At 28.7% G+C, this 12008-nt stretch overlaps 1 protein-coding gene across 2 annotated transcripts; it reads left to right on the top strand.

Annotated features, from left to right (window-relative positions):
* The first annotated feature begins 350 nt into the window (after positions 1 to 350).
* On the top strand, positions 351 to 10706 carry LOC145184640 (serine/threonine-protein kinase TAO1-like). 2 transcript variants are annotated; one of them, XM_090093126.1, is made up of 20 exons: positions 351 to 778; positions 1135 to 1180; positions 1520 to 1627; positions 3638 to 3679; positions 3917 to 3977; positions 4102 to 4153; positions 4256 to 4295; positions 4404 to 4497; positions 4655 to 4736; positions 5016 to 5240; positions 5732 to 5857; positions 5953 to 6080; positions 6407 to 6575; positions 6686 to 6814; positions 6923 to 7108; positions 7294 to 7533; positions 7633 to 7845; positions 9085 to 9267; positions 9362 to 9804; positions 9953 to 10706. In XM_090093126.1, exons 1-19 carry the CDS (start codon positions 479 to 481, stop codon positions 9782 to 9784), a joined length of 2847 nt encoding a protein of 948 aa, XP_089949252.1. In that variant the 5' UTR covers positions 351 to 478; the 3' UTR covers positions 9785 to 9804; positions 9953 to 10706. The 2 variants fall into 2 exon arrangements, with proteins under 2 accessions (XP_089949252.1, XP_089949251.1); XM_090093125.1 differs by having other exon boundaries at positions 9362 to 10706.
* Positions 10707 to 12008: the final 1302 nt, after the last annotated feature.

Here is a 12008-nt window from a genome sequence, read left to right as displayed (position 1 = left end):
TACATACATACATACATACATACATGTCTATGTGTATACATGCATGCACGCATGCATGTATACACACAGACAAACAGACAGACATATACATACATACATACATACATACATACATACATACATACATACATACATACATACATACATACATACATACATACATATATACATACATACATTCATGTATGCATACATACATACATATGTACGTACGTACATACATACATACATACATACATACATACATACATACATACATACATACATACATACATACATACATACATACATACATACATACATACATACATACATACATATATTCACATGAGTTTTAAATATTTTAAATCTTTTAGAATAAACAGTTTTGATCACATTTTTGTTAAAAGCTAAATTTTCCTCTACAATAGAATTAAAATGCATTATCTGTTAGTGCAGATAGATTGGATTTTGTCAAATCTCCGCATGTAGAAACACAATGCCCATCCCCAAAATGGGTCTCAAAAATCCAGAATATGCAGGCTTATTCTATGATGTTGATCCTGAGAAGATTTTCTATGATCAGCGTGAAATTGGTCATGGGAGTTTTGGTGCTGTATTTTATGCACGTAACAGCCAAACATCAGAGGCAGTGGCTATCAAGAAAATGTCTTTTTCAGGAAAAAATTCCAATGAAAAGTGGCAAGATATTGTTAAAGAAGTCCAGTTTTTTGTTAATTTAAAACATGAAAACTGTGTCAAATATTATGGCTGCTACATTAAAGAAAACACAGCTTGGGTAAATATTTTGTTGTTAATTTGCTTATTAGTTTTTGTAATTTTAAAGATTTCTAGGAATGGTTTTGTAGTGGAAATTCTGAATTGAGATTAAATCAGGTGATAGTGTATAATATGCTTGACATTTATATAATTTGTAAATATCCTCTCTGATTTTAAATCTAACTTTCTTGTTTTCTGTATTTAATACCAAGACTGATGAAGAGTTGTTTTCTACATTCTTATTCAAATGTTAACAAGTAGTATGTGCCTGAACAAGAGTAATATTAGCTGTAGTGAACTTGTCCATTTATTTATTTTGAAAATTTTTTAAATTTGTTGATAAATTTATTGACCATCACAATATTTTTCTTTCAGCTTGTCATGGAGTATTGTATTGGGTCTGCTTCAGATATACTAGAAGGTATTTCAGTTATAGTATGCTAAGTAGTAGAGTTTAAAAATATTCTGCTTGACAATTCTTTAATGTAACAAATGTTATAGGTATAAATGAATAAACGCACAAAAAAATATTGCTTTTTATATTTTGAATAATAGATTACTACTTTTTCTTCATTTGCAGTTTTTCAAATCTGTATAAAACTTTACCGTAAAACTTTTATATGAAAAGCTGAAAAAGTTGTTAAAGTTATTTTTTATTTTAGTCATTGATTGTAAATCCAAATAAGAAATGTTGTGCTAATTTATTTATTTTTCAAGTGAGAAAGTTTTCATCTTATACATATAAAACTTGTTTTTTTAGTACACAAAAAACCCTTAGCAGAGAATGAATGTGCTGCAATTTGTCATGGGACATTAAATGGATTGAACCATCTTCATCAAAATAATAGAATACATCGAGATATTAAAGGTAATAAATCTGTTTAACATCTTTTGACTTTTTTCAAAAATGTCTTTTAGAGGTTTTAGGGCTCTTTTGAGTAGAACCATGATACTCCATCTAAAAATTAAAATTCAATGCACTAATTTATTGGATATCAATTGGCTTTGTCTGTGACATAAGAAACTGCTACCATAAATTTTTATGTAAATCTTTCTTTTTAAAAGCTGGCAAAAGAGCTGGAATATAAGTGTAAAGCTTCAAAAAAAAAACAAAACAAGCTAATAGTTATTTTGTTCAATAATAAATACTAAGCATTAGGTGTGAATGCTTGTTAAACTTTATAAAGGAGAATATTTCCTTACAATTTTGTTACATCATAAATAACTAAGATATATTTAAATATGTAAGAAGCGTTTTGATAAAACAAATTTATACTTCAGCTGCTTATCAAATTTATATATCAGCCCACTTTCTTACATTTTCTAACTTTCTTTTTTGTAACAAAGTGGTGAAAACAATTATGTAAATATAAGGATTAAGTAAAAATGTTGTGTTAAAAAGATATTCAAAATATTTGTTTGCATTTTACTACTAAAGACTTTCTAGAATGATAATGATGTATGGGATTTTTGAAATATTTTGAGAACCACTTAATCAATTTTGATAATTTTTTTTAATTTTTAAAGCAAATTTATCTACCTTTCAAATGATATAAAGGTATTTTAAAAAGAATTTGTTGTAAACAAAGAAAATGCATTTGCAGTTAGAAGTGAGAAAATTCATTTTGGACAAGTGGCTTAAAATCCTAATGTTCCAATTGATTCTCTAGCAAAAAATTATAAATAAAAAAAAACTTACTTTACTAAAAGTAATTAAAAGAAAAAGTATTACAACAAAGTTATAGTTTGGCAAAAATGGGATGAATTTTATCCCAAAAAGCATAAATGCAGCATGTGTCACAACTTCAACCAATTAAGCTTCAAAATGGTTGCAGACATTAATCAATTATGCTGTTATTGGGGGTGTGGAAACATGAAGTTTTATGAAAACTTTTGTCCAAAAGCTTATGCAAGGTGCAGTAACTTAAGAGAATATTGTAATCACCTTGATGATATTTATTAAAAGTTTTACTGAATCTGGAGATTTCTTTAAAACAAAAAATGATCAAAGTTGATTAATAAGCCATGAATTATATCAGGTTACTTTTGGTGTACTCAAATCTATAAAATCAAAATATATTTTGAGCAATTTGACATTTTTTTGTATAGAGGATTTATTGGCATTTTTTAGGGTCTCCAGCAAAGATTTGTAAAACAAATAATTTCTCAGGTTCATCTTTTAATGTTACAGTAATCCTGAGTAATAATGACATCTCGTTCTGCAATTTCATTCACAACTATCCTCTCAATTTTTTGTATCCACTTTTGTGACCAAGATTGCCCTACTATATTAAAGGGTCTTTGTCAAGGAATCTGGTACTGATAGGAAGTCTTATGAAAAATGTTTTTTGCTACAGGAGTTGCAGAATGCAGTGTTTTTCAAGGAAGAAAATCATTTTGGTGCAGATTGTACCCCTTCATTTGTTTTTTTTTTCTTTTCACCCACTCTTTGTCTGCTTCTGCCAAAATGTGAGCTATAAAACTAAGAAACAAACAAAAAAATTAATCACATATAAAATTTACTTATCATTAAACAATAATCATTGTTGCATGAAGGTTGGGCTTAGTTACTCAGCTCTGTAAGTTATAAATTAAAAAAAAAAAAACAGTTGTATTTTAAAATTTGAATATCTCAAGAACTGCTTTGAATTGGGTGCTTAAATATCTCTAGGAAAACCATTTCATCAAGCTCAGTAACTTTACCAAATTTCAACAAATTTGAAGAAATATGATTTAAAAAGTTCAAAAGTTTACTGGGCTGACATGAAATGCTCTATAATCATAAATTCTAAAGTCTTTTAGGTAAGAAGCATAATTTATAGAGGTACTGCTCAAAGTTTATTTTCCTTATAGAAAGCTTTAATTTTTAATTTTTTAGCTGGAAACATTTTGCTTTCAGAGAAAGGTGTGGTTAAATTAGGTGAGTGAATTTTGTAAACTTTCAATGTGCTTTATTTCTAAAATACCATTAAAAAGATCTAGAGAATCCATATCTTTGTGTATATTATACTAGAACCTCTCTGAATGGAATTTCTACATTTCTAGATATAAAGAGCATAAGCTCTCTATAGGTGAAATTTCCTCAATTTTTTTCTAATTACGGTAAGAATTTAATTTAATTATGGTAAGTTTTTCCTTAACTTCAATGAATCTTTAGCTGATTTTGGATCTGGGTCAATGAAAGTACCTGCAAATTCTTTTGTTGGAACTCCTTACTGGTAATTTTTTAAATGATTGACCCAAGCATTTTTTTTTTTGATTGTTTTGAAGTTTGGCATTGTAGCCAATCAAATGATTTTTAATTGAATATAGTTAAATATCCACAAAAAAACTTTTTTCAAGGATGTCTCCTGAAGTTATTCTTGCAATGGATGAAGGGCAGTATGATGGCAAGGTATGATAAACAATATATTACAGGCGCTCTGGGTTTAGTTTAAGTTTTTAAATGACAAAATCATTAGACAGTTATGTACTATACATAAAATTTAAATTTTAGGTTGATATATGGTCGCTTGGGATTACCTGCATTGAGTTAGGTAAGTTGAAAATCTGCTGCTAAACAATTCATTGGCAATAACAAAACTTGTGAGAACCTTTCTTATTGTTTTCTGCTTTTTATTATCATTTTTTTGTGTGTATGTTAGCGGAACGCCAGCCTCCTTTGTTCAAAATGAATGCAATGAGTGCGTTATATCATATTGCTCAAAATGACCCCCCAAGACTTTCATCTGGTGACTGGTAAATGATTTTTATTGCTTTACTAATATTAAGGCTTTTGTAAGTTTTAAAATTGTACTACTTTTTTTTAAAATTATTTTTGAAAAAATTGAGATTTTATAAAGTTTATTAGCTTTTAAATTTTTTAGGATTTTACTAAGTATATTATTATCTTTAGGTCTGCTGAATTTAAAGAATTTGTTGTAAAATGTTTAGCAAAACTCCCTTCAGATCGCCCAACAGCAGAAAGTCTGCTCAATGTAACTTTATTTTTTTTACTTTTAGAGTTTAAAGTAGCAGCAAGAGTTCTTTTGATTGAAACTAAATTGATTTATTGTCACATAAATTTAATTGAAAGTTTGGTTGAGCTGAGACTTGTTGTGATCACATAAATTTGATTCTCATACCACATAAATTTGATTCTTGTTGTTAAGAGTACTTTTTAAAAGAAGATAAAGAATGTTTGGTCTTTTAAGAATAATCTTTTTTAATTTTAAGTTGTGTAGAAATGTATTTTAAAAGATTTACTCTTTGTTTAGGAACCATTTATATCTTGTCAAAGACCCAGAAATACATTGTTAAATTTAATAGAGAGAACAAAGTGTGCAGTTGCTGCACTAAATAAAGCTAATTATAATAGAGTAAAGATAATGATTTCTGATTCTGAAGATGGTGCAAGAGAACAAACTACTTCAACTAAGAAAAAACCTGCTAATGTTCTATGGAATGATTCTCAAGATGGATGTATTGATATGCTAGATATGGTAATGATTGGTTTACTTGTTTAGTTTATTTAAGTTTATTTTAATTACTTTACAAAGTTTCACCAGATCAAGAGAAAATGCAAAAGTATACTATAAGTTAATTTATGTTGTAGTATAGTTTTTTTTTTATATATATTTTGAAGCAATTTTACACAGAATTGAGCTGCTTATTTCAAATAAAAAGAAAAGATTATCCTATCTAATAGAACTTGACTTATAAACTGCAAAATAACTGGTGTTTGCCATGATTAGCAATAGTTTTAAGACCTAATAGCAATTAAAATGTATAATATAAATTTGTATAATTAAAAAAAAAAGATTGATATAGTATTTTGTATATAGTAGTTATTGATTAGGTCTAGTTAGCCTTTAAACTCTGTTTCAAAATAATTTGAATAGACTAATCTAAGACATATTACTAAAGTTTTAGACTGCTTTGATTTAATAAATTATTTTTTTGAATAATTTGGAATTATTTTATATTTCAATAGGAAGCAAAGAGGATGAGTGTAACAAGTCAAGGAAGTACTCTTAGTGATACATCTCCAACTGCAAGCTCAGAAGATGATTCTGCAAGTTTTTCATCTTCAACAGATAAGCCTGTATTTCTTACAAGTGTAAGTGGGACATTGTTTTTCTATTGTTTCTTACCAAGTAAAATAGTTTCCATAACAGCATGAATTAAATTATCACTTTTTAATCAATAATTCAGCCAGTTGCTGAGAAACCAGTTGATGACAATAGGTTTTCAACATTGCGTCCAGCTCAGTTTGTTGCTCGTCAAGTGCAAGAGCATCAAGGTTCTGATGCTTATAGGGAGCAATTGCTAGTTTATAAAAGGTGAGTTTTTGAGTCATGAATGTGTAGCATAACTTACAATTTACATAAAAGCACAAAAATAAATCTCTAAGATTTTTATTTAAACTTTAATGTTTTGATTATGAATAATAGTTTTAAGCATGAATTTATTTCAAATTTCATTAGGATGAACAGTTATTTTCTCTTTCATTGTAAATATTTTTTTTTGCTGTAAAGTGTTAAGGTTATCATCATAGGATAGGTATTTAGCAGTTATTTATAAGATATAACTAGTAATTGTGATAAGATTTTCTAAGGTTTTATTTTGAAAAATCATTTCTTTATTTAAAAGTAATTTTTTTTTAAAGAGAGCGCCAACAACATCAGAAGCGATTTCTACAAATTGAACAAAGACAGCAACAAGTTATGTGTGAGCATCGTAAACTGTTAGAAAGAGAGTTTGAAAACCAGATGCATATGTTTGATAGAGAGATGGATAAGTTGAAGTCAAAGCATAGACAATTACTTGAGCAAAGTGTAATGTTCTGTTATCAATTTTATACTTTTTGTTAAGATATCTCCATTACATTTTTAACACATTTAACTAATTTTGCTTTTTTTTAATTTAATTTTTTTATTTTTCATAGGGGAAAGAGAGTATTAATGAAGAGAAGATCTTAATTCGACAGCTGAAAGAGAAGCAAGAGGAAGAAATGCGTTTTCTTATGAATCAGCTAAAATCAAATTACAAGCAAGCGAAACAAAACCTCAAAAAGGTCAATAGTGGTGTTTAGTTTTTACCAAATTACTTATCTTTTACATCAAGAAATAAAGTTTTTTAGTTTTGTTTACTCATATTTATATCATATGGATACTTAACTTAGGATGAACAATTAAAACGAGCTTCAATAACATTTTCACAATTAAGAGACCAATACACAGAGCAGCAGAAAATGCAAGAGCAACAAGCAACTTATCAACACAAAATCATGATGGAAGAAGAGTTAAGAATATTTAGAAGAAATCAACTTATAAAACGACAAACTCAGCAAAAGGAAATGCTCTTCGAAGTACTCCATGTTACTCTGTTTTTTAATTTAAGTTATTTAAAAAATTTTTTTTTTTTTTTGTAGTGTTTTATGACTTGACAGGAGCTTTTCTTCAGTAGAACATTTAAAATATAAATAATACATATACACATGCACAATGTAAATAGTGTAAATAATGTAAAAATCATGAATCAATTCATTTTAAGGAGTTGAACAAATTGCAAGCACAAAAAGATAGAGCCCATCAGATGTTGCTACATCATCACAAATGTACTGAAGAACTCGAATTCAGTCAAATGAAAGAGATGCATGATTTGCGGTACGAACAACAAAAAATGTTGCATGCTACTGAGTGGGAAAATCAAATGGAGTATAATAAGAAGGCAGAGATGGAGTTACAAAAAAAACACTTGCTAGAACTCAGACAGAGACCTAAAAATTTAAAGGTGAAATATTTTCTAGATGTATTAAAAAGTTAAATTGTTTACTTTCATTATTTGTTGTCACTTTACAAAGTTATTAAAACTGTTACAATAACTGTTTAGGCTCAAGAGGACCGAGTTAAGAAACAGTTTCGTGAAACATGCAAGATCCAGGAGCGTCAGTACAAACTGCTACGAAAGCAGACATTAGCTAATGCTCCTAGAGAGGAGCATCAAGCTATCATCAATAAATTTGAAGAAGACAGAATGAGAAAGTTTGCTGATCTTGGATCACAATATGAACACAGTATCAGTGACTTACTTCAAAAGCAAAAAGTAAATTTAGCTAATAACTGTTATATTAGGGTCTCTAAAAAAAGAAAAAATGAAATTTTCTGCTTCATAAATTTTTTCCCTTTTTTTTTGGTTCTAAAAGTAAGAATATGAAATTTGAGCTCTTATTTTGCTAGTTCAAATTTGAGAAATTTTTTGCTAAATTTTGGTTGTGAAAAGTATAAAGTTTCAAAATTTTTACCATCTTCAGAATTTTTAAAAGGATATAAAAATATTTGTTTAAGAGTGCTGTTAGACTTTTTACAGTTTTAAAAAATTTTTATTTAGGTTTTATATTTGTATAGCACTAAAAAACCTGTTAAGGTTTAAGGAGATTCATCTGCAATCATCTCTATTCAAAAACCTCAATGAACAGTTTAAAATATTCTTTTTATAAATGTGAAACTAGCGGAATTTAAAAAAGAGATCATTTCAATTCTTAAAATGGCTTTTATGATAAGGTTTGTCTGTCTTTTTAGCAAATTAATTTTTATGCAAGGTTGATTTATCAAAGTCAGTTGAAGATGGCAGAAAGCAAGTGTCTCGCTTTAAAAAGACTGTCTTGAAAAACTTTGATTCTATTTTAACCAAAGAGCATTCACATAAATCTCTTTGCTATCAAATCATAATCTTAAAAAAAAATTTTAAAAGTGCATTTTTCCATTTTTAATCAAAAGTTAAATCACTGTGCTATTAACACAATTTTTGTACAAAATTGGTTCCCTTCTCTACTATCTATATCACATTTTTTCAAATTTTGTTAATATTTAATTGCTTAACAGTCATGAATATAATAAAAAATGTTTAAAATTTTAAAATTTCTAATTATGAAGCATTCTAAAGTTTATCAGGCACATAAAACTTTGCAACCAAAACCACTATTAAGAACATAACTTGTATTGGAATTTGTAACATATTAAATGGTAGATTGATAAGCCAAAAGAATTTTCTAGATTTTGATAATTTACTTTCTAATGCAATACTTTTTCATTTTTTAAATTCGTATTTTGAGGTTGATAATTTATATTGAACTGAGTGAAATTTATTGTAAGGAAGAAAATATGTTTCTAATTTTTTTCATTTTCTTTCCTTACAATGTTAAGAGCTTTTTTTAGATGTATATTTGTCTTAGGTCTTGTAGCTGTGTAGTCATTGTTCTTAACTTACAGTAAACTTAAGGAAATGAAAAACCGTACAAATCAATGTCGTTCAATTCCTAAAATAAAAGTTTGGAATATTTAGGTACGTTTAGATGAAATTCAATTAGAAGAATTAAATGCATTGCGTGCTCAATTAAAACAAGAGCAAGACTTGCTCACAACTTACCAAACAAGACAGGCGACGCATTTAAAAAATCATATCGAAAAAGAACTTCAGGAACTTGAAGATAGAGTTTCGCTTCGTAAAATGCTTCTTGAAGAAAGGGTAATTTTTTTCGACTATCTTTTATAAGCGTATACTTATTATAATTATAAACATGCGTGCGTATTAAAATTTAATGTTGTTTATGGTTTTTTAGATGCACGAAGAGAGTACTCGGCTTCAAGATATCCGTCAAGAGCGTCTTTTAGATTTACAAAATAAGCACCAACTACAACTATCAGATTTCGACGGTATTTCGCGGAGATACATTGACAATAGTCCTCGTTCAAGTAACTTACCAGGTTCAGGTAGTCCGAGTCTAAATAGAAGTTTTAATCAGAGTAGTCCTCGCGGTAGTGGACGAAACTTTGGTATGCCTTCTAACCGTCTGCCAAACTCTAGTCGAGAAAGCTCAGTAAGTATGAACAGCTTACAACAAACGAACTATTTTTATAATTCACAGCACGATGATCACTTGTCTAATGCTTCAAATTTTGCGCCTTTACGCCCTCGTCCAAATGAGAATCGAAACGGTAGCGCCGCTGATCGACGTTCCTTTATCGAATCAGAAAGAAGATAACTAATCTTTGTTGTTAGAAAGTAAGTCTGGGTTTATTACTGTTTAAAATTAGATTCGAATAACGTGAATAATGTCTAATAATGAAAGATGTTCAATAAAGCAGAATTAAATGCTTGTATACAAATTTAATGTGATATGGTATTAAATGAAGCAAAGATGGATTTCTAGATCTGTTTTACTACACTCGGAAATAACAGAGATCAACAGTAAGAATGAACTTCGAACTATGAAATAACAGATCTAGAGAGTAAGAATGAACACAACTTCGAACTATGAAATAACAGAGATCAACAGTAAGAATGAACTTCGAACTATGAAATAATAGAGATCAACAGAGAGTAAGAATGAACACAACTTCGAACTATGAAATAACAGAGATCAGCAGTAAGAATGAACTTCGAACTATGAAAGGATTTTCGGTTGACTGCGAAGATGGACAAGAAGATCAGAGTGTTTTTTTTGTTGTTGATGATTTTTTATTCGTGTTTTGAGCTTTCTTTTTTTTTTCTCTCTCTCTCCTTTTTCTTCTCTTTTTTTTTCAATTCATAAAGCTCTTAACAAGGGATATCTTAACTCCTTTATATTCATTATGATCTATTCCTCGTTTACAACATTTTTCCATAAGATTTATTATCTACTCGATTAACTAGTTTTTCTCTTTTAATAAGTTTTTCTACGCCTATCAACTAGTCTTGGAGTTATTGTAAATAAAATTTCAATATATTATTACCTTTCCTTGCCACGTAGACTATCTATGGTAAATTATTGTGCGTCTGTTCTGTTAATTATGAGCAGCGGTTAATTTTTTTTTTTTTTTTGTTTTTTGATGTTTTATTTTATTTTATAGAAATTTAGATTTTATTATCGGTTTTGAAAACATCTTGTATTTTGTGATGAGGGAGATCTTCGCTTTTGATTTTTATGAAAATGTTTTATTTTTTGTTATGCTTGCTTCTATTGAATGAAATTTTTGCAATGTATTAAACGTGTTATAAACGCGTGTGCCATCTATTTAACATATTAAAACGCGTATACTATCTATTTAACGTGTTATGCACGCGTTATACACTCACAGTTAAACGTGTTTTATACCTTGCAACCTATTCCACCATCAACAGTCTGTTGTTCTACAGTAATATATGTAATACACACACATGTACAGGGCAAGGCTGTCTTTTAAAAAGTAAACAATGGGGGCACGGTACTAAACTCTACTACAATTCGTTTGCCTGAGATGTAAACGTCGTTCTTGTGTTCCAAATCATCGATGATACCCTCTCAAGTAAAAACTTTTAATGACAAAAAAATTTCGTAATATAGATTTGAAATGGTAAAGTCTCAATAGGAAAATGCAAATTTTGTAGAAAAATGCCACTCCAGCATTCAGACTGAACCTCTGATATCTTTACCAAATAACAAAAGAAAACTGAACTTTGAAAACCAGTACATCGGCAAAAGAGTTGAGATTTAGAAAATTATCCCAAATATTGATTAAACACATGTTTACATGGAGATCGTCTTAAACCATACAGAAAAAAACATAGATTTGAGTAAACAAATGTTTTGTGTATGTTTTTATTGTGTAAATACAAAAATTACAGTTCACAGTTTTAAAAAACTCTACTAATGGTCAAGTAAGAGTTTCTCTGAGTGACTTAGAATATGATTTATTGCCTTCATTTCAAGCTGTATTTCAAAACTGCAAAAATTGAGTTAATACGATATGATTTAAGACAATCCTTGTGGCAGACATGAAATCGTTAAGCTACGCAGAAATGAGGAAATAAATCTTAAAAAAAAATAGGTTTACAAAGGAAAGCATGAAAGCACCTGGTTTGATGGCAGTTGTAAATACCCTCAACGTTAACTTACATTTTGCGGAAAAAAATCGCCTTTTGCATCGCATGAATAGGTTGGTGTCTTCACGTTTCGTCCGGATTTTTAAGATATTTTAATCAAATCAATCAATTCAAAAATCAATTATTTCTCATATCTAGTTTTTAGGCTCGTCGTTATGAGTACTTTATTTATGATTCATCTAATTTAAAACGTTATGATTGTTGACTTATTGCACAAAATGCCTTTCCGAGCCGTTGATTATTGTTCGATATATGTTTAATTGCTTAGCGATTCGAATGTGGAAAGTTTTATTTTGAATGTTATCTGTTTTCCTAGAATTGGTTTTAAGATAATTTTTGTATTAGCATAGCTTCTCTTGTAATAA

This window comes from Hydra viridissima, unplaced genomic scaffold, assembly GCF_058129835.1.
Source record: "Hydra viridissima isolate aposymbiotic clone 2 unplaced genomic scaffold, HvirCarnegie_v1 scaffold_7, whole genome shotgun sequence".
In the NCBI taxonomy this organism is placed as follows: domain Eukaryota; kingdom Metazoa; phylum Cnidaria; class Hydrozoa; order Anthoathecata; family Hydridae; genus Hydra; species Hydra viridissima.
Note: the sequence above shows the minus strand (reverse complement) of the source record. Positions and strands in the feature narration are given on the sequence as shown.